At 36.2% G+C, this 23,798-nt stretch overlaps 2 protein-coding genes across 3 annotated transcripts; one reads left to right on the top strand and one right to left on the bottom strand.

Annotated features, from left to right (window-relative positions):
- Window positions 1-2,240: 2,240 nt before the first annotated feature.
- On the top strand, window positions 2,241-6,204 carry LOC140746999 (casein kinase II subunit beta-like). 2 transcript variants are annotated; one of them, XM_073079216.1, is made up of 6 exons: window positions 2,241-2,641; window positions 3,971-4,073; window positions 4,352-4,439; window positions 4,540-4,631; window positions 5,176-5,365; window positions 6,054-6,204. In XM_073079216.1, the coding sequence occupies exons 1-6, from the start codon at window positions 2,567-2,569 to the stop codon at window positions 6,133-6,135; spliced, it is 630 nt and encodes a 209-aa protein (XP_072935317.1). In that variant the 5' UTR covers window positions 2,241-2,566; the 3' UTR covers window positions 6,136-6,204. The 2 variants fall into 2 exon arrangements, with proteins under 2 accessions (XP_072935317.1, XP_072935318.1); XM_073079217.1 differs by lacking the exon at window positions 2,241-2,641 and adding an exon at window positions 2,710-3,398.
- A 2,704-nt stretch (window positions 6,205-8,908) lies between these two features.
- On the bottom strand, window positions 8,909-22,697 carry LOC140747001 (uncharacterized). The gene is made up of 19 exons (XM_073079218.1): window positions 22,490-22,697; window positions 21,810-21,909; window positions 21,357-21,482; window positions 20,736-20,854; window positions 20,110-20,335; window positions 19,298-19,449; window positions 18,623-18,763; window positions 17,863-17,956; window positions 17,442-17,628; window positions 16,918-17,061; window positions 16,265-16,409; window positions 15,701-15,826; window positions 14,773-15,074; window positions 14,043-14,134; window positions 13,464-13,580; window positions 11,817-13,121; window positions 11,439-11,543; window positions 9,405-11,055; window positions 8,909-9,324 (listed from the first exon to the last, which is right to left on the bottom strand). The coding sequence occupies exons 1-18, from the start codon at window positions 22,519-22,521 to the stop codon at window positions 10,984-10,986; spliced, it is 3,585 nt and encodes a 1,194-aa protein (XP_072935319.1). The 5' UTR covers window positions 22,522-22,697; the 3' UTR covers window positions 8,909-9,324; window positions 9,405-10,983.
- Between the last annotated feature and the right edge of the window lie 1,101 nt (window positions 22,698-23,798).

The raw sequence follows: 23,798 nt of genomic DNA, 5'->3' as shown, positions 1-23,798 counted from the left end.
TTACAATTTTTATTATTGTAAGTCATTATATTATTGTCAATTTTTGTACATATCTTGTAATATCTTTTTAATCATTTAAATGTATGTAGATTTAAACTTGTAAAAAGACGTAATTTTTATATAATTATGTTATCTTTATTCAGGATTACAATATTATCATGGCTTTAATAATATCTGTCTTTTAGAATACTTGCCTATTTCTTTAACTAAGTTTTCGCCCTGAAGTATTTTCTCATTTCAGACATTTGTTAATGTTATAGCAATATTTTCGAACTGTTAATGTTATAATAAAACCACGCAAAGTTAGTAATTACCTGTTTGCTATGTATTATTGACATATTGTGATTTTTTTTTTCTGAAATACTATTACTATGAAATTATATTAACGAAATGTTTACCGAACATTGTAATAAACAATATTGGTTCATTGTTAATTGACAATATGACTCTCCAATAGTTTGCTTATCACTGCTAGCGTGTTTGTATTTTTGTTCGGTTGTTGTTTTGAGCATTAAAATGCTACTAGATTGGTTCAAACTTTATCTTTACGAGTTACAAATTTGTTATAATAGATTTATTTAGGATTGCAATTCTAAAAGAAGTTAAAACTACAGATGTAAGTGGGCGAAAGAACCGCAAAGACCTTGTCCAGATAGGGCATACTCCGTGCGTACGCGCATAATAATATGCATCATTACGTCCATAAGGAGTATCATTAACGCACGAGTTTTTTTATCGACGAGAACTCTCCTAAGTTCGGGAATAAAGTAATAAAGAGATAAAAGTAGACATAATAAGGCGTCTCTAGTATTTCGACTCATTGCATATCAATTCAAATCAAGTTCGCGAGGTATAGGCCGCGTTAACCTGCTAGTGCGCTCTGAATATATAAATTAGTCACGTCGCCATAGCAAATTGTAAGACTACACCTGCTTGCAACAACTTCAGAGCTCACTAGCAGTTTCGCGTGTACTATACACGCGATGTACGCGTGTATTTACATACGCCAATTACATACTTCATTCGCGCGAAACGATTCACGCAGTAGTCGCCTCTTCTTACAAGGTCTTATAATACCTGAAATCAGGTGGACTATAAGTCCCATTTTGTTTTGTAACATGCCTGGTTAAAGATTTAGAAATTGTCTTATATTCCCCATATCAATTTTTATATGATGTCCGACATGGTCACTATTATATTTTGATTCTTTTACATTTTTGTATAACATTTAGTTGACTGTTCCTATAATACAATTCGTGTTCATGTTTATGTATTCTTTTTTTTATTTAATAGACTAGTTGGTATCTTGTGGAATTTAAGTTATTTATTTTTAAATAATGGATTAGCCAATTTTGAATCATTTACTATTACTACTATTATTAAAATTTATAAAACGTAAATAAAACTATATCTTTGTTTTTAGTAATTAATTAATGTGTAAGTTTCCAACGAATCCACATAAATAAGTCTATTAAATTAAAAAAAGGAACTCCAATCGAGTTAAACATGTTAAAACCCTGACCTCTTCTCGCCTTTCCACTATTGTTGAGTATAGCCAATACTATAAATAAATACATTGTTCATATTGTCTCAAATGTATGCTTAATTAAAATATTTAATAGAGATATTGTAAATATGGTTTGTAATGCTGTAAGTTTAATCAATAGTAAACTTGTACGCTTTTTATGTATTAGAGATGATTGCATCTACATTTCTGTTTAGAGCCGATATAAAAAGTAAAGTTTAAATTATTAATGTATGTTTTTAATTTTCCTACAATTATGCGATATTCCCGATCCAAGACCAAGGTACTTAATGATAGTATGTTATTAAGACTATCATTAAGTACCTTGGTCTCAATTTCATAGTCTCATTTTGAGAGATACAATTTCAAACGAATCTTTAATTTTTCATATTATAATTACTTAAATGAATGTTATGAACATACATGCTTCGATTAATATTTTGAAATATATCCAATGTGTTTATTTGCAACATAGTTATGGTTTTCACTCTTTTTTTTATTACGAAAGAATAAGTTGTTTTTTTATGTTTGATGGAGTTGAATCTTTTAGGAATTAACTAAGTGCTTAATTGAAAACTCAAAACTAAGGGTAAAAATTTTAAGATTTTTTTTTTTTTTTGTAGAAACATTTGGTTTTTTTAGTACACCTACGAGACTACTATACTCTTTGCCTACGAGTGTACACGTTTTTTTATCTGTTGTCGTGACACTTCACGATTGTGTCACTCATGACAGTCGCCGTCTGACAGTTTGACAGTTAAATGCATCGATTTATAATTTGCGTCGAGAACAGAGATTGTTATTTTAGGTTATGATACAAATACAGTCATTGAACTATTTTAAAACAGCAATCTCTCGTAATTCATTGGAACTGGTGTTAAATTGAGTGTATTAAGCTTATAGTGAAAATATCGATGAAAAAGATAACTCACGCCAGTGGGGAAGTAGGAACCGAGATCAAATCGAACAGAGCAATTTTCATGTTCATTAATATACGAGGAGAACAATTTGTGCGTATGAAAACTTGATATTTGTGGAACAATGAGCAGCTCGGGCGAGGAGGTGTCGTGGATAACGTGGTACTGTGGCTTGTTTCGCAATAACTTCTTCTGCCAGGTTTGTACCTATTGTATAATAACACGGACGTGTGTCGTATTGTTTTGCTTACGTGCGATAGATACTCTAATGTTTGTGTTTTGCAACTCTAGGTACTTTTTGTCTTTATTGTAAAATTTCCCTTAAAAGACCTTTTATATAATTATAATTTGAATAATGTTTGCTTCCTTTGCATCCTAAAAAGCGACTTTGTAGCTGGTTTGAGTGGTCCAGGAGCTATTATCAAATTATAAAAGTATGCAAGTGATGATGAAATTCCAGTGATACACCTAATTGTGTTGAGCTATACTAAATACTTTAAACACAACTGTTGAAGAGATTACATGCAAGTAGATGTTATCTATAACTACTTCAAACATATATCCAAAATTCTCAAACTGTGCGAAAAAATTATGACTTCTTACAAAATCTTCAATTTGGGTTATGAGAATGTAACTGGCCATTAAGCCAGTGCACTAATTACTTAACTCAATCCTTTGTACCATATATACTACCAAATAAATTGAAGTGTAGGTTTATAGAAAATAATTACATTTCATACATTTTTCCTGAAAGCAAATAGTATGAAAATACATAAATTAAAAATGACAATATACATGTAGTATGATATACATATATTTTTAAATATTCCCACGAGCCTATTGTATAATAATTTATGGTAATTAACATCAAAGTTATCAATTGTTACGGTACAGTCTTAGTTTGAGTAACAATACTTATCACTCTTATCAATGTTATGACATCCGTGGCTGATAAAGTAAGTATGGTTTGATATGCCTATCAGTATTTTTCTCTATTACACAATTTCTTTATCTGTTCATAATTAATGTGAACTATTGTTGATACAATAATTTAAATCAAGAGTATATTTTTGATACAATAAAAACAGCCTTGTTGTTTAAGTATGTGTGTATTTATTTGTTTATTACAACTTACATTACAATTAATTGTCATGGTTTAGGCTTCTTATATAAGAAAGTTCCTAAGGAATACAAATATGCAAGTTAGTCTTACACATTTGAAACCATTTATAGGTAGGATAACTTATTTTTGTTTTTTTTTTTTTTATTTTATTAGAATATCTATGCCTGTTATTATTAACAATTACTCTATCTATTCTTTTGCCTACCAAAGATCTAAATTTTCTTCAATCTAAAAAGTGTCAAATTTAGACTTTCATTATTATCGGGAATGGGTATTATAAATTACTTAATTGCTACATAACAGATGTATAGGATGAAGGTAATTTAATGATAGACAAGTTAAGTTTGGGTTTAATTTGAAAATAGTTGCTTTTCCTATTACAAAATAATTATAAAACCTTTCTAGGTGGATGAGGAATACATAAATGACAAATTCAACCTGACTGGGCTCAATGAACAAGTGCCCCACTACAGGGAGGCCCTCGATGTCATCCTTGATCTGGAGCCTGGTATGTATAAAAGATTATGATTTTATTAATTATATTCCTTTGCCTTTTAATATATCCTTTTAATGTTAGTTTATTGACAAAAATAATATTGTTTGTCACTGTTAAAGAAAAAATAATTTCCATCAAGATGGGCATAAGTTAATTTGATGCAGGTTTCGAATTAATCCATTTGGTTCAGAACCATAGTATTGATTTATTGTTAACCAAATCCGGTTCTGCATACAATACCCATTAAGAATATACATTTATAGATATAGATCATATTTATGTTTTTATAGAGGAAAATCCAGACCACTCGGGAATGTTGGAGCGACCCTCGGAGATGCTCTATGGCTTAATTCACGCACGATTTATATTGACCAACAGGTAAGAAGAATTCAGATAAAGAATTATATATGAAATGGTTGTTATTAATACAGTGGTTGTTAGACAAATAAAATTTACTAGTTCTTGTTTATAATTGCAGAGGGATCAGTTTAATGTTGGAAAAGTTTAAAGCGGGTGTTTTCGGAAGGTGTCCGCGAGTCTACTGCGAGGAACAGCACATGTTGCCACTTGGTAATTAATATTGTTAATTGTGACATTTTGACATATGAGTAAACTTAAAAATTGTCCATCAGGTGCTTCATGCAAGAAACTAGATTAAAAAGCGGTGTGAGCGAAGTTACATTAGTTCAGCCTTTTTTATGATTTGATTTTGATTGTAAAGTATGTGGAGAGTAGTTAGAGTAGTAAGAGAGTAAATAATTTGATTCTCAATGTTTCTTTATTGTATATAATAAAATAGATTGATAAACATAATTTAACATAGCTGAAATATATTCAGTAAAAACATCATTAATATATAATCAACCATCTTGTGACATTGTACCTTGTCTTCAACATCTTAACGTGATAATGAGGAATTAGTGTTTTTTAAGTTTATGCTGCTGTTCGTACTATTTATTGTTTAAACCCGCGCCGCGCCACATTTTCGCGAGAATCTCGCGCGAACGAGAGAATAACCCGATTAGTATAGGCTGCACAGTCTCGTTTCTCGTGCTTTTTTCGCGTTATCACGAGAATGTGGAGCGGGTTTTACAATAATAATGTTGTGTGTCAGGTCTGTCGGACGTGCCGGGCGCGTCGACGGTGTCGCTGTACTGCCCGCGCTGCCGCGAGGTGTACGCGCCGGCCGCGCCGCGCCACCGCCACACGGACGGCGCGTACTTCGGCACCGGCTTCCCGCACATGCTGCTCATGGTGCACCCCGAGTGCCGCCCGCCGCTGCCCGCCAAGCAGTTCGTGCCCAGGTACTCACCCTCACCACTCACCCTCTCAACCACTCTACTTTGATATATTACACCGTCTACGCTGGATTTTCGCAACCCCTGGCTGAAAGATGGCCGGGTGGCTGATCAAAAAAAAAAAATCTAATTTCTGAAATTTTATCACCCCCTTAATGCTTTGGGCATGAGGTTCTCAGTCCACCCCCTAGATACGCCACTGGTCTCATACATACTAACAGCAAAACAGTAAAAAATAAAAACCACTCTTTTAAACTAAAAACCCACTAAAACAGTGTATTGTAAAACATTCTAGTCTTATAGCTGTTATTTGTAATTTCCACACAGGGCAAAAGTTTCTCCCCACAGATCCTGCTTCAACGACAGTTTACTTAATACATGTAGTCTTTGTATTTATTTATTCATTCATTCTTTACAAATACAATCACATATAATTTATTAATTCTTTACAAATATGTAATTATAATTTAATGTCCGTTTGCTATTTAATATAATTTTCTTGCTCATAATACAGAATATTAAATTTATTATGTATTTGTTATATAAATGACCAAGACAAGTCAGACGAGTAAATAAGTTTTTGCATCTAAAATAAATTCAAAATCTCTCAAACTCCAAAGGGCACGACGTTGGTTTTAACACATAGTTGTTCACAAGTTTTATTACTAGATTGTAAATGTTTTTATATTTTCAGATTATATGGCTTCAAGATCCACCCGCTCGCTTATCAGATCCAAGAGGAGGTGGCCGCTAAAAGCAAAACAAAAACAGTATAGCGAATAGTACAAATAACAATAACCAAATGATTAACTGTTTGTATTTATTTTTAAATCTGAGCTTAAGTTAGATAAAGATGATCGAATATTTGTAATATTACCGAGGGTCTGTCTGTATTATATCGGGTCGCAAAACAACTCAGTTACACGTGTTACATTGGTCAGTAAAAAATTGTTGCGTATGTTTTAAGATTTTTTTTTATTTTTGACACAGAAACTACACAGACCCTAATTTCTAACATACTTTTAGTTTTCTAACCGTCGGCTTGAACGTGGCACAAGTGGCGCTGCCGCTTATGCTGATTGAAAAGGTTGCATTTGAGAATCTGCTGTTGAAAATTCATTTAGTTTTCGTTGTCTTCCTATACTCGGCATGTCTCACGTCTAGAGCAATTGTCGCGTGCATTGCAATTGCTGCATTATGCCGATAGGTAACGTTTAATGAAAGCGGGGCTTCACTTGGTCAATATATGCTTTATTTGCCCATGTATATCTTTTGTAGATTGTTAGTAGTGATGTCGACAAATACGGCATATAGTAGAAATATGTTTTCACCCACCTGTCGACTTTTAGTTACGCAAAGATTTAAGAAAAATAAAATATTTACATCTACCATACGGGTTATAAAAGAGTGTACGTGGATGATATAACAAGCATTTATTCAGGAAAAACATAACCTGCATGCAATTTAGCCAATATTGCGACAACTGGGCCACCGAGTGAAGCTCCGCTATAATACTTATAGAAAGAATGATATACGATGTATTATTTACAATGGCAACTTTATGTTAATTTACTTTTTACCAAGTATTATATTATTAACATAACACTAAACTGTATTAAACATGAGAGGCCTCAAGTATTTATTCTTACATAATTATTAGTTTCGCCCTACTACTCAGTCGCCCCTGGTGAGGCAAGTGCCTTATATTACGAATATAATTGTAATATTCTACACTAACTAACATTGGTTTTGTTTTATTTAAATGTGAATGTTTTATGTACAAATGGAGTATTTAAATGTAAGGTTGTTCAGTTTTAGGTATTGGGAAGTCATAACTGAGTTACGATCTACAAATAATGTCTCGAATAAGAGTGTCACTTACTTTGACTAAGATAGTTTGAAATGCTCTTGTAAAACCGTGCATTAAGTAGACTCAAGCCCGATTGTATTTAAATTTTAGATATGTAAGTTTCTTTTTTAAACAGTTATGAATTGCCAGAAACTTAGATATAGTAGGATACAAAATATGTGTAAAGTCTTATGTGATGAAAGAATAAGTCTTTTCTGACTCCAATATTGTAGCATAATATTACGTGTACATGTATGGGTTAGGCATAGATTAAATGACGAATACTCTGAGGAACGGTAGAATTAAATATTATTTATCTTTGATTTCTTAAAATTTGTTAATTTTATTTATTAATTCATATCAGCTGTCATCTTCTGCTGAATGGAAACCTCTTCACATACCATTGTCACCTAGATATTGCAAAGCCATCAGTGACAATGTTCAAATTATTTATTATCTTACTTGATTTAAATCACTGTCGTATTGTAAAACTCCTTCAGTTCGCTGACACCATGACCACACTTACGTTGCGATACAGCACTTTAAATTACTGCATTCTGGTGTAGAGACAGTGAGGCCATTACTTACATGTTTTACGTTGGAAATTATTGAAGTAACAATCTGCTTATCATCGCCTTATTTTGGAATCAGGTGTTTATGATCTACAGTTAACAATGAACACCAGGCTAAAATACGACTGTTGGTAACTTGTATTATAAAAAAGCAATGCAATAAGATGTGCAAATATACAGAGGAAGCTGATATGAAATTTGATTTTAAAAACAATGACTAGAGGGAAGGTGGTGATGTTGAGATAATTATAAACTCATAGAACATTTTTTCGTTCATTGTATAAACTATATAGGTAGTAATAATAAATTATTTGAACCAGACGATAGAACCTTTTTAGTGGATTAAATAATACTAATAATATATACTGTTTATACCTTTATACAGTAGGTCTAGGAAATTTGGGGGATTGGGAGGTCTATAAAAATTGGTTCATTTTTTATATTTTTTATTTACTTTATTTTTTGTTTCCATTTGCGTCTCTAACTAAGTGAATATCGCTTTATTTTGTAGCTTATTAACCAAAAAATGTAAAATGACAAAAATATGTATATTTTACAGCCAATAATACCATACATTAGTGTATTTAGTTCGTCCTCGAATAAAGGGAACGCATACGACTAGCGTAGCGCTGACCACCATTAACCACCAGGATATTTTGAATGGATTTAGAAGCATTTCAGCAGATCACGAATGGCTATTTCTTTACAACAGCGTTTTCTGAGTTAAATCTCAAAATCAAAATGAGTTCAGTCAATTGAATGTTCGAATGCATTATTTAACTAGTATTAAGTAAATAAAATAAAATTCTATTTTTATATTGTTACGCAGTATACAATGTTGTGTTTATACATTTTACGTTAATGTTATGTGCATTGGTGTTTTGTTGATTTCTGTAATACTTTCCATTTAATACAGGTCATGTAATTTAAGATGTAATAAATAGAAAAAAAAAACATATCGTGTTTAATTAATCCATTATTGTCTTATTAATATAATTGTGTGCCTTGTTTGAATGCAGATAAAAGCTATTGCTTCATTTTTTTAAATAAATAAGCTCTATAACTCTATAAACAACATTCAATTATAAGAAATATAGTGTTGCCCAGACAGACACAATAAATAAAACATTTTTAATAACAAAAATAACTTTATTACAAAACATATTCACAACAGTTCCTTCAATTTGTTTCCACTTACGACAAGAGACGCTTAAGACAAATCGTTATAAAAAATCTAGCAGGACTTACAACAGTCAAAATGGAAGTTATTTTATTTTATCAATACATTCATTTTTACACAACACAATACTGTACAGACTTTTATACATAGTATTTCATCTCTGTAATATTTTTATTTAAAATATATTCAGTGGTTCTATATTTATCTAATACCAAAACTAGCGTAAATGGAAAGAAGTTTGGCGGCAGCCAGGCCACGTGAATAGGTAAGATCTCCAAATATTATTACCGTACTACTATCAGTTAATTGTAGGAATACACAAATCGTAACAGCCTGAATACACCGGCAGTGTTTTTAAAAATACCTAAATCTGAATTACAAATAAAACGAAACAATACACAAATCGTAACAGCCTGAATACACCGGCAGTGTTTTTAAAAATACCTAAATCTGAATTACAAATAAAACGAAACATAAGGAAGTAATTCTCATTGTGTAAAACATATTTTTTGTTATACATTCACACGCACAAAACTTATTATTAAACCCCAGTCTATATTTTAAATTTAATTTGAAACATAGCCGCGAAACTTATTGAAGATTGAGCAAATATCAAGTGATAATTTATCGGCATTAATGATAATGTAACAGAAAGTATATTTTACACAGTTTAATTTTTAATAATAAAAACTGTTTATCTACAAAGTTATTTTTAACGCAATAGTGTATCTAAGCAGCAATCGCTGTGACCGTTATAACACATTTTTTTAAACAAATACATAAATAATGTTGTTTTTTTTAACAATTAATTTACATAAAACTGTAGTCTCTTAAGCGTGTTTTGTAAACACCGCTGTGTAACCATTAAATATTCTTTGGACTTATTCTATCATCCTTAAGAATCAAGATTTTTATTTTCAGACCGTGCAATACCTTAAGTTAGGTACGCTAAAACTGACGCGGGTGCACGCTCGCGTATTTGTATTTAAAAATTTCATGATCGGCGTTATAGGCTCGCAAGCATGCGACGGGTTTTTACCTACGAGCGGTGAATGCCCGCTCTCAGAACTGTTTCACCAAATCATCAATTGAGCGCAGCCGCTATGTATTGCTGATCGCACGAGGCGGTTGCCCGCGCAAGTTTTAACATACGTACGTTTTAAAGTATAGTGCGATCGAACAATGGCTGACGGAATGTTCTTTTTTGTGTTGTTGCATGTACCGATTTCTGATACGGTCTCGTTATTACAGCTGTTATGTATTTAAAAAGAGAACAATAATCTAAGAAGTCAAAGTAACAATAATCGTTGAAACACAAAGAATAATCTTGAGATTTATATTAATTTAATATATATTTTTTTACGTAGCAATATTATATTGCATAGTTTTAATTAATTAACTTAATTATTTAGTAATTCCGTGGTTATCCCAGGTACAAAACTAAACATGGCAAATAAAATTTAAGGCATACCATTGATAATTAATAATCGAAACAAAAATAAGGTAAAATACGATCACGACGCATCTATAATGCCATACATTATAGGTATTGCTTGGTAATTTGCTTCATTAGTCAAACAGTGACTATGTATTATTATCACAATCTTAAGACAGGTCAGTAAAAGGCAGATAGAACACCGGAATTTGATATACTATTAATCAATATCATATGTAATAGTTACAATAACTGAAGCTCTTTTCTACTTTTCAGATGAAACTTTGTTATATGAGAAAATATTATTTTTAAACTTTTTAGATATCGTTTTTTTTTATTTTCGTCAATTTTGTAAGTATTTAAACTCGAGTGATCCATCTGTGTTTTTTTTTTCAATCTGCAATTAGGATTTTTGAAGTGGTTTCCTTCTTCCGTAAATGGTCTATTTACGTAGATTGTATGATGGTGACTAAGTTTCCCATGAAACAAGGAATACACCATACTTGTGATGACGTATAACACAATAATATAAAATTTGGCAATCGTAATTATAAATTCGCTCGTGTGTGAGGAGAGCGGCACAGGCCGTCACTGCGGCTGCATCTGCTTCTGCTGCTCCAGCAGGCGCTCCAGCGGCGACTGGCTGCCCGACCACAGCGACTGCAAGCGTTTATTGAGGTCGCATTAAATTAGGCTCGATAGTACAAATCGAGCGTTAAGCTCGATTTTTAAAGGACTTCCCAAAGGAAGAGAGGTTATTTATTCGTCGCGTACATTTTTTATTATTGCGACTTCAGAACTAGGTACCAACCACATTTATTTGAATTATTTTTTACTTTATATAGAAGTCCTTATATAGAATCGGTTTTATTTTTTTTGTAATTTTTTTTTAAAGGCTTTTGTTCGTTCATATGCATAATGTTTACATCTGTTCCACATGGGAACATTCCCTCTACTCTTTTTAAGATGAAATCCTAAATTAAACGAAACCAATTGTTTTTATTATGGGAAACATTGATCTTTGTAAAATTTCAGATTAATACCTGCGATGCGGCGCGAGGCCCCGCCCATGCGGGTGCGGCGGCTCCGCTAAATAGTGAATAGGCCCCGCCCCCGGCACCCGATGCACCGCCCCCAGCGACACCCACCTGGAAATAAAAGCAAAACAATCAAATATTAAACAAAGAAATTGGGATTGTTCAAGACAAGGGTGAATAGGCTACTTCTAGGCAAGCGTGTTTTGTCTAAGGCTGCATCTTACTCAACATCAGGTAAGGTTGCAGTCAAACGTAAGCCTAGTAAAGTAAGTATTGTAAGATAAAAAAAAAAGAAATAAATAGACCTCTATACAATACATACGAAAAATCGACAATAATACAGCAAAGAATGACTAAACTACTACAAGTATAGAATATTCTCACCCCAGTTGAATCCGTAGTGGCCCCACCTCCTGTTGCTGGTGTGAATGGCTCGTTGTAATTCAATGTTCTCGGCTGTGCATTCGAGAGGTTAGCGCCGAAATTCAGTCCCATGTCAACGCTTTTGTCCCCCTGGAACGCGGGCTTGTCCAACATTTTCATTTGCAGCGGAGGGTAGCCCAACTTATTACTGAATTGCGGGTACATCGACGAATCGTAAGGCACTGCAGACGTGTAACTAAAATTGCTCAAGGAGGAATTATAACTAGGCGACGTCACCAAGTTTTGCAGGGTCTGTAGCTGCGGCGGGCCCACGGCCGTCTGCAAGTAATTCGACCCCAAATTCTCAGGCTTGCTCTGACCTAAACCTTGCGCATTCGGATTCTGTGTCGCCAACTGATTGTACTGCAGATTTCTATATGGATTGGGTACATTAGAAGGCACTGCGGAGTAATAGTTCGGTACGGCTTGCACGTTCATTTGCAAGTTGGTGTAGGAAGGGTTGAAGAGTGGCGGGTTGTCGGGCTTCCACCAGGGTGATGGCTGTTGGAAGCCGTCGGTCTGCGTGGCCGACCAGCCCGGTCTGGGCACCTGAGCGGAGTACCCAGGACTTGCTTTGAAGCTGTCATCTCTGAATTTGTTCTCATTGAATTGATTATCCTGCGAAGCGTGCCAGTAGCGGTACTGGTTGGCGAATCGTGGCGGAAGGTCGTTCAAAAAATTGATCTTATCGCCCGATATTTGGTAGTTCTGGTTGGCGAACTTGTGAGGTTCCTGGAACATCTCTTGTCTCGAGTTTTGTTTCTGGAGTGCTGCCGTCCTTACATCAATTTCCTTGGGATTGACGACGGGCAGTTTGATGCCTTGGCTGTTGGGGCTGGGCGCCGCCGGGTAGCTGGGGTTGTAGCCGATACCAGCGGATTGGATGCCGTAGTTTTTCTGGAAGTTCATCCTCGTGGGATCCGTATAATTTTGGGGAGATACATTGTTGGCCCAGCCCTGGGAGCCGGGCTGTTCCTGCCGCTTCTGGTTGGTAAGATTCTGAGTGCTTTGATTAGGTTTGGAGTCGGTTTTCTCTTCCTTGTCAAGTTTCTTGGGTTCCGGTTCGACGTTGACGAGGTGTGGGTACCCGGCGGATTTGTCCTTGAGGGACAGGATGCCACCGGTCTTGCGGCCGACGGGCAGGTTGGCGAGCGACTTCACCGGCTTCGGTTGAATCACCTTGGGCTTCTCCGCTTCCTTCGTTGGCGTCTCGGTCGAGTCTGCCGTGGAGTCCGGTGTTGATGGAGGTGGTGTTACGAATTTTACCTGCAATTTTAAATATACTCTAAAATGGTTGTTTTTCATTATGTTTTCTTTATACAAAACATACGAACAGCCAAACGAAACGCCGATTCGGTATACGATCTTCATGGAAATTATTTACAATGTTATGTGCTAATGAAATATAAATTTTAATGTACATGTACACGGTGTAAATACCTGTTATAAGAGACTAGAAATCTTAAACAATCTATCATTTCTTACCATCTACTGCTTTCAACGCATCTTCAGAATATAGCACATTTTATGAGAACAATAATTTCAATTTCTAGAGAACATAGTTGTATAAAATAGTGTTAACAGCATTTATATAATTATGTTGTTCACCTGCTTGTTGGTCTCCTCCTGTTTCCTCATGATGGCCGCCATCGCGATGTTGACGCGCGGCTTGCGAGTTTCTTTCTTCTCCTCGCTCTTGGCACTATCATCACTCACTTCGCCTTCCTGAAAGTACACATTTCTTGTAGTTTATGTGGGTAGGTGGGTATTTATCTCGAGCACATACGTCATTACTCAAAATTATGTTACTAAAAAATATTATCAAGCGGACGTTGTGGTGCGCTAGCGAGCAATAGTTTTATTTACAGTGTCGGGAACATTACACTTGTGTTAACAAATAAATCTACAATCATGTAGGATGTGTTAATTTTATATATAAAATTCTCGTGTCACAATGTTAGTTACCATACTCCTCTGAAACGGCTTTACCGATTTTCACCAAAGTTTATATGCATATTGAGTAGGTCTGAGAATCGGCTACAATCTATTTTTCATACCCCTAAGTGATAAGGGTTGTTCACTCTTAACATTTTTTATTTATATGGCAAGACAACGTTTGCCGGGTCAGCTCGTTTAATATAGATTTGCCGTATGTGCGTAGATCGTGTGTATAAGAGAGTGTGTTACCGGCGGCGGCTGCGCGCCCTGCAGCGCCCGCTCCTCGCGCGCGCGCTCCAGCGAGCCCTGCGGCTTCAGGATGCCCACGCGCTTCTCCCGCACTGACCAACATGTAACACGTTCATTAGTGTGCCCATACATAAGTATAGATATCTCACCGCCTTGTAATTGGAGGAAGCCATTAAATGGTTTTAACGGCTGACAAATGTGTCAGCCGTTTAATGGCTGTCATGGTGTAGTTTACGCGGACCAATGCCGACATGTGCAGTCAAGACGTGCAAAAACATGGCATCGAAGCAAAAGTGCGATGAAATATCGTTTCATTCGTAAATACTCTTAAAACTACATTTTTTGAATATTTTTCAAACACGAAAATAGATGACAGTGACAATTTCAATTGTCAAAACTGGTTACATTTTCTTAATAGTAGTAAGTAATCTTTACTAAACTATGATTGTTGCCTATAATTGTTATGTAGCTAATATTATTAAATTAATTCTTCATTTTCTAACAGTAATAATCGTCACATATGTAATTAAAATTGTGTGACTGTTACTTTGATACTTTTAACTTGCTTAATTATAAAATCGTAAGAAAAATAAATTTACTTAGTATATTACCTCCATACTTATCATCATATTATATATTTTTACAACTCCTTATAGTAAAAAAATATTATTAAATATAGAAGAATAGCAAAGCAACAAAAATGAATGTATTACTTCCTTAAAAAATGTACCTTTCTCGCGAAAGTCCGCCTCTGATATGACGACGGGTGCTGGCGGTGCCCCAGTGAGGATAACAAGACCAGTGGAAGTTGTTGGTGTGTCTGGCGCGTCTGTAGCGGTAGTGGTAGCTGTTGTATCGGCGGCCGTCGTCGTGGCAGAAGTTGTAGTGGCGGTAGCCGTAGTGTCAGCTGATGTGGTGACAGTTGTTGATGGCGAAGGTATGGTGGCGATGTTGACAGTGTTCAGCTCTGCGGCTATTAGTTGCTCACCGCCCAGGGTGCTCGCCTCAAAAGTCATTCTACCATCTTCATCTCTGTCAAATATTATTAGTTATATTGGGTGTTTTGGTATACAGGTTATTTGTCTATAATTTTCACAGCGTAAATTTTTCCGTCGGGTGTGGATGAAAACGTCCAGAAGTGCTATGCTAAAATTATCTTAGGGAACTATAATAAAAACGAAAACTGTAAAATTATGATTATTTTTTATTTCAAAGTGACCTACAAAAGTCTATTGAGCATATTATTTATGTTTCTAAATTATGAAATTCACGTTTAATTCAAAATAGGTAATATGCAACCATTAAAAAATTTAAGCTTTTTAAGCCGGCTCAGATTCCCACGAGAAGTCTCGCTGAGAAATCGCGCCGAGAAATTGCGCGAGAACCGGGAAGGCATCTACACTCTCTACCTATACTATACCGTTCTCTTATCTCGCCCGAGAAACCTTTGAAGCGGACAAAATATCGACACCGATCGAAGAACAGGCGAGCGCGAGAACGAGAAGGTAAGAAAGCTATCATATTCTTCTCGGATGTTTCGGGAGATCTCGGAGTGAGGCTGGAGCCGGTATTAGGATCGTACTACGATAAAATTCGAATGGAGTTACGAATCGAATGATATAAATGTAAGTGTGATAGTTAATGCATGTGCGACTCACACGTGGCAGGCGAGGTGCTGCGGCTGCTGCGCGGCGAGGCGCGCGGCCAGCGCGAGCAGGCGGCGCGCGCGCATGCGGTGCTCGCGCTCCGGCTCGCGGCACGCGCTCCACGGGTCCGCCGGGGGACTGCACGCGACACACAATGTTAGTATCGTTCTTATTATATTGATGGTTAGTCAGTAAAAAAACGGCGGAAGAAAGATTTAAATTTAAACGCAACGCATTGATTTTGTGTTAATGATATTTTACACAAAATGGATGCGTTGCGGAAAATCAGAGCGACTTTGTGAGAGAGAGAGTGACTGTGAACATAAATACAAAAATGTATTAATTAAAAAATCTAAGGAAATAACCTAAACTGACTGGGGTAACTGGGGTAATTGCCAGGTTAAGAATAACTTATATTTAATATTAATATATTAATATATGGCAATATTTTTTAAAATAATAAATGAAATAAAAGTAAACAATTTCAAATATGCTATTTTGATTCTGTAGTCTGATAAAATAATTCAATAGATTCATGCATATTCAGATTTTATTAAATACAGTAAAATAACTCACCCAGTGTCATCGTCATTGGCGTCGAGTTCGGGCACGCTATAGGCGTCCCAGGCGGCGCGACTGGCGAACTTCAACCCCTTGAACCCCTCCTCTAGCGGTAGAAACCCCTGCAGCTCCTCGTCCTCCGGTAGGGGGACAGTATCATCTGATGATTGATCACAACATTTTATTTTATTATATTTATTTTATCACTATAAAATAATTAAAAACAAAGGTACAATTTCCTGCAAGGACAAACTACATATTACATAATTTTGTACAATAGCAAAACATAAACATTTACAAACCGTACACTTAAAGCTACAGGCCAAAAGTAATATTCATATTATGATTTATTATTTAATAAGTTTTTGTACACACAAAAAAAAAACATATCAATACAGAAAACATAGAAATGTAGCATAAATGATTGCTTATTCCAAAATGGAATTTCCTCTAGCAACCCTGGGACAGGAATGTGCATACGAAACGCGCGCGCCCACGCCTCGCTGATGTACAGTGCGTATGATAATAGTGTGCTCACACTGGTCGGTGCGCAGCGCGTGCGCGGCGGGCGCGAGCGCGGAGAGCGCGTGCGCCAGCGCCGGCCACAGCTGCGGCCGCGCGCGCCTCGCCTCGCTGATGTACAGTGCGTATGATAATAGTGTGCTCACACTGGTCGGTGCGCAGCGCGTGCGCGGCGGGCGCGAGCGCGGAGAGCGCGTGCGCCAGCGCCGGCCACAGCTGCGGCCGCGCGCGCCACGCCTCGCTGCTCAGCAGCGCCGGCTGCTGCGACACCCACTGCAGCCACACCTTCACTGGGGGAACAACCAGACAATTTTTGTTTCTGAATGCAATGATACCAATATACTGGAATAATCACAGTAGTAATAGTAGTAGTAGCTAGCATTTTTTAAAATTAAGTCGTATCCTATTTATAATTCAATTTAGTAAAGTAGCTGAAAACTGAAAGTACCTAAAATTTTTAATACACGTAAAAAATAGGCATAATATATAGGTACACGTATCCCGATGGATATTTCCATGAATTCTACAGTCAACAAATTTACACATCTATTGCAGAAATTGGCACAGAAATATTTTTCATGCACTGGAGGCATTGACGACTATCTATCTTTCTACGGGATTCTGTAGGACTAAATGTAGTAATAAATTAATAACAGCTTTTACAACTCACATGCAGGCAGCGCCCTGCGCGGCGGCTCGTCCGAGGTGTAGGCGGGCAGCAGTAGCGCCAGCACGTGCGAGGCGGCGAGCGAGGTGGCCAGACGCGCCGCGGTCGCTTCGTCCGCGCTCAGAGCACTCGCCTTCAGCAGGAATTCCTCTGTACACGACTGCACCGCCCATATTATCACGCAGCTCATCTGGAGAGTAAGTGTATTGTATAAGTACAGGTGCCTTCCAAATAGCCCAACGGCTAAAATAGCACCATTTTCTTTAGAGTTTATCATGAAAATGAATAAACAATACAAAGACTTTCGAATCGCAAAAGGCACGCGTTAGCAGCGTTACAGTCGCGCAAAACTGCGGCTGTGAATGTTGTAGAAAATGTATAAACCTAAAAATATATCGAATATATATAATATATAAAAAATTACCTTTATTAGTGTCATAGAATCGAAACTGTCCGTGGCAATAAGTGGTGTTAACGACCAGTTCAAATTCTCCACAAGCGACGTCGCCGTGTCTAATCTGAATAAAGAACAAAATGTATTAAGAAACTGCAGTAAGATTTTAATCAACAAATATCAAAGTCAAACTTGAATTTTATAAAAAAAACACTAGCTGACCCGGCAAACGTTTGGTAGCCATACAAATAAAAAATGTTAAGGGTAAACAACCCTTATCACTTAGGGGTATGAAAAATAGATAGTAGCCGATTCTCAGACCTACTGAATATGCATATAAAATTTGGTGAAAATCGGTAAAGCCGTTTCGGAGGAGTACGGTAACTAATACTGTGACACGAGAATTTTATATATAAAAAATATAATGGCTTACATAAAACATATATTAATTTTACATATTTTTAATTTACTTAAGAAAATTACTGAGTTGCGAGTATAGGTAGTAAAACAAGCAAGCCACACCTATTTCTATCTAATAACAGCAGTGTTAGGCGGTGCTGTGTTCCGGTTTGAAGGGTGTGGTAAGGGAGACAGACTTTTCCGAGGCGTTCCAGCTTAGTCCTCAGGGGTAGCAGCGCATCTGTGGCTGACCTCAGGTAGGAATATCTAATCCTATCTGGGGTTGATTACAGATGTCCATGGGCGGCAGTAGCCACTTACCATCAGGTGGACTGTATGCTCGTCTGCTACTCCTATAATTATAAAAAAAAAAAGCAACTGTGCAACTCACTGTTCCAGGCTGTGTATGTAGTGCAGCGCTCGCAGAAGCTCATCTGTGTAAGAGTGTGCGTCGATGCGCTCGGCCGTAGCCATGCGCGTGGGAACGCTGCGGTCTACCGACCCTAGCACCGGCAGCGCGCTTTCCTTCTCGCTAAGAACACAGATATAGTTGGGCCATTACATACGTGCGATCTGAGTCATAAAACATGACGTCAAAGGAATGTGACAATGCCGCACAAGTCGTAAAAGATAAAAGGATGCCGCTCGGACGCAGGTAGCTATGAACTATAGTAGCATATAGTTATGAACATTCGTACAACGGATCTCACCCGATACGGCGATGTCCCAGCATTGCCTATAGGCTATTATGTTATTTTCTTTAGGAAATAGGCATAACGTTATTTTAAATTTATATTCAACATAATGAATAAAAAAGCGTTTTTGACGCACGTAAGAAGTTCTACTTCTTTGACGTGTTTAACAAAGAAAAAACGATTAATAAATGTGCATATATGAATTTGTTTACGAAATAAAAAATATTAAATAAAAGATACTAGGGTAATATGATACTAGAATCTTGCGAGAACGCGAAAAGCACGAGAATCGAGAATATGGAGCCTATACGGATCGGGTATTTCTCGCGTTCTCGCGAGAATGTGGAGCGGGCTTTAGATGTTGTTGTTACCAGTTGTTGTTGGTGTTGGCGGCGGCGGCGGCGCGCAGCGTGCGCGCGAGGTTGGCGGGCGCGGGCGGGAAGGGCGCGCGCACCAGCAGCGAGCGCACGTGCCCGTACACCGCGCACAGCCGCCGCCCGCGCCGCCACCACACCAGCGCCAGCTGCGGACATTACACAGTTAACACTCACTGATCGAATTCATCATAATGCTGCTTTGCAAGAATAACGGCACACATAAAAAAGGTAATTTTCCAGGACAGCCTGTTTAAAATTAAACAATGTTTTTGTTTCCATTTTTTTTTAATGAGAATTGAATTGAAATAATTAAAAAAATAAATACAATTATAAGTAGTTATTTATATAAGCACAGTACTGCTAGGACACATTAAAATAGGAAATATTTGGGATTAAATTGAATCTTTAACAGAAAAATGATATTTGAGTTGTGCCATTGTTCTTGCAAAGCAGTGGTAATTATATGCAAAGAAATTTTAAAGTTTTGAAATGTGGTAGAACCAGTATGGTTCGAGCAGGGAGGTACCATCATCACAAGTGTATTGATTTCTAGCATAATGTAATTCTTGCGGTTTAGTGAAAGAGTGGGTAAGTATGCTGGGCCACATATATATATTTTATTTTCTTTGTAATATTACATTAACAAACGAAAATGCAGTCCACCTGATAGTAAGAGGGTACTGCCACTCATGGATATCTGTAATCATCTCTAGATAACATTAGGATCATTCCATGATTGGAGTCAAACCACAAAGGGTTCTACGACCATCACAGATAACGACAAATATTGTTTGCTTTCACATTACCTGATTGTAAGGTTGTCCGGAATGCGGCGACACAGCCAACGCGTGCCTGTAGAAGGTATGCGCGAGTCTGAGCTGCTGGCGGTATCTGGCCAGGTCGCCGAGGTGCACGAGGCAGTGCTGGCTGGCGTAGCGCGCCGCGCCCGCGCCGCCCGACACCGTGGCCGGCGGCGCCCCGCCCGGACCCGCTTCCCAACCCTCCACCGCGCCTAGGAGGGATGCTCGACGTCTGGAATCAATAATATCTTATAAATAAAATTCTCGTGTCACAATGTTAGTTACTGTATTCCTCCGAAACAACGTTACCGATTTTCACCAAATTTTATATGCATAGTCAGTAGGTCTGAGAATCGGCTACTATCTAGTAAACAAAATATTTTCACTACAAAAATGCATACTTTTGCGTTTAATTACATTTTATTACACTTTTCTAGTGATACATGTGTCAGAAACATAAAGACAAAATTTGCATTAATTGTTACAACAAAGGAGAAATCTTCAATGAGTGTGTATTATTCAATCATTCAATTACAATGACTAGAATTTATAAACGAAAGTAATGAGAATAATAAAAAAATCTTACATGATCACTTATTGATTCATATTTAAAAACATTCTGTTCCACTAACCTAAATGGCAAATCCAGTTTGAATGTGGTACATATCTGGTGCAAGAGACAGAGGTAGAATCCTGCCGCTGCCTGAAGCACCCATGAGAGCATTGCCTGAGCATCGGAGCGTAGGGGACTCTGTTAAGAAAACAAATATTTTTTAAAGTCTGTGGAAAAACATATAGTTTTTAGAAATAAAGCAAATCTTGTTAACATACTGAATTTTCAATACATAAATAATAAACAGAATTTGTGAAACCAGATTAGTAGCCAAATTAATGTGTGAGAATTAATTTATAGAACAAAGCTACAGTTATTAATAGTTTTAATAGATTAGAAATATACATTTTTGCCTGTCACATTAAGGGTTCAGGGTATTCAGACGCCATGATAATATTTGTGATTTTTTTTAATGTGAGTAATTGGGCGACGATGACAGCCTCCCAGCAGTTTATCTCACCCTCCAGCAGAGGATAATATTTCTTCAGCTTGTATATATGTCTCATTCTTTGGCTCACCCTTACAGCCCAAATGGCTCGGCAGATTTAAATATATAGGTTGTTATAAAATTGGCCTAAATTCATGGAGTGACTGACTAATTTGCTAACTTAACATTTATACTAGTTTCAATAGATCTTACCTTTTTATCTTTAGAGATGGCTTGAAGAGCTTCAATTTGCTGCTTGAAGCCAACATTCCACAGATCTTGTTCTACTTTTTTCTCCAAAGCATAATCCAGATCCAGTATAAGTATCTTTTGATATGCCTGAATGGAGAATAGATTATTTTAACTTTAAAATTTTACTGTTTATCAGAAATAATATTATTTTAAATTAAAAGTGTAATTAAATTATGTAAATATTATTATTAAGTGTTTTATAAAAAAAATTGCAATATATTTGTTTACTTATAATTTACAAGATGATTAAATTTTTAACACTTTCCACAATTATTTTATACACTACACTAAACTAAAGAAACAAACTTAGAAAAGATTTTGTAACAATTATCCTATCTTATCAACAACAGTTTAACATCAGTTTCATGAACAAATTAAAGTGTAGTGATAATTTCTTAAATACATATATACTACCTGTTGCAATTGTTGTTGTGTGGTCCAAAGATTGCGGTCCTGCAGCATTGATGTTCCACTTTTGAACCTTAGTATGTTCTGCTTCAACTCATCGGCATCCCTGCATTCAGATTCACTTGTCATAATTATGTAGAATGTGGTTTGATTTGTATACACTTATTGGCAATACTGACCACCCAAAGAAAGTAAAAGAAATTTACTGGTAAAATATACTCAACGAAGCGAAAGTAATTGCACTAAGAACAAAATCTTACATGAAGATAAAATAATATGTTAGTAATAATCAAAATTATGATAAAAAAAAAAAAAAAAATTAACAATATTAGTCATATTTATTTTTTTATCAACATTACTTATATTGTAGTTACTGGTTCTTCTCAGTTATATAAATGGTAGCCTGTACAGGTACTGGCATAAAGTCCAATACAAAAGTGATAACCTAAATGCTTGATATTTGAATTAACTCAGTTACAGCACTGCCAGGTTGTAAATAAGGGAATAAACTTTTGTTGATAATTTAAATCTGTTCATAGGAGAAATGGAAACTTAGGTTATCATTTAATCCGATATTACAGATAATGACAAATTCAAGTTATTTGTTCATTAACATGCACACTTACGCAATGTAATAAAATATACATTTTTACGGGAAAAATGCTAAGTATAAACTTTTTACTAACCTTAACATTTGCACAGCGGCGTTTAGAACCATTTTGATAGAGGCTTAAAGCCTCAGTTTTTGTCATAGCATTAGGAAATAAACTGAAGTGTTAAAAACTAACTAAAAGAAGAAAATTCCTAAAAACAATCGAGATCCATGTAAAATTAAAATGTCAAATGTCATTGTGTTGTCAAAGTCGACATTTTATCAATGATTGTTGTGTGGAGCAAAGAGTATAGTAACCTATACATTAGCGATGGGCAATTGTTCTAAAAAAAAACAATCGAATAAATCGACAATCGAAGGAATCAACAATCGATTGTCGATTTATTCGTAGCAAAAAACACAATCGAATAACAATCGACGTTCGAATAACAATCAACGTTCGAATAAAAATCGACGTACGAATAACAATCGACATTCGAATAACAATCGATGTTCGAATAAAAATCGACGTTCGAATAACAATCAACGTTCGAATAACAATCGACGTACGAATAACAATCGACGTTCGAATAAAAATCGACATTGGAATAACAATCGACGTACGAATAAAAATCGACCTTGGAATAACTATCGACGACCGAATATAAATATTACCGCGCGGCCACATACGTGTGTCGAGGACAATGTGCAGGTGCGTCGTGTTGCAAAGCTATCGTCACTTGCCACTGGTTGGAAAATGTAAAGTATTGTATTACACTTTAGTCAATTGTACTATATATTGCTGAGAAATAAATCATTTCTTATCAAAGCCTCCATAGTATCATCGATAATCCAAATCCCCTAAATTCAATAAGTCGTTTGATTCATCTGAAAAATATAATATACGTCTCCTTGGCGTATATTATACAAAAAGATTATCAGAAAATATAAAATATGTCTTCTTAGCATAAATTATAGATGAAATTTATCACAAAAATTATGTACTTATAGTAACATTAAAATTAATCGGTGAAATACTATATCTTCAAAGAAAAATAACGTTAATGACGCGAGTAGGGTAGTGTGTGGCCACGACGTGAGCAGTGCGAGGAGCAAGTTGTGGACGCACCATTAAATAACGGAACGCAACGGGGCAGTGGAAGAGGTGCACGACGCACGTGCGCTCCCGCATATAAGTCTGACTCAGGTTTCTTAAACACAGAAATTAGGGGCTGCGCGATGCTACTAGCTTTGTGTATACTAAATAATCAACCAACAATCAAGTAGCTTCTATAGTTCGATTTTTATCCGAAGACAATAGTATCGCTTGGCTGCGCTGTTACTAGTTTTACGTGTAATGAACAATCGACCAATCGACCAAAATTCGAACTATCGAACAATCG

Source organism: Epargyreus clarus, unplaced genomic scaffold (genome assembly GCF_041222505.1).
Source record: "Epargyreus clarus isolate Ecla_fem2 unplaced genomic scaffold, WU_Ecla_fem_2.2 ptg000014l, whole genome shotgun sequence".
Lineage (NCBI taxonomy): Eukaryota > Metazoa > Arthropoda > Insecta > Lepidoptera > Hesperiidae > Epargyreus > Epargyreus clarus.
The sequence above is the reverse complement of the archived record's forward strand: the minus strand, read 5'-3'. Positions and strand labels throughout refer to the sequence as shown.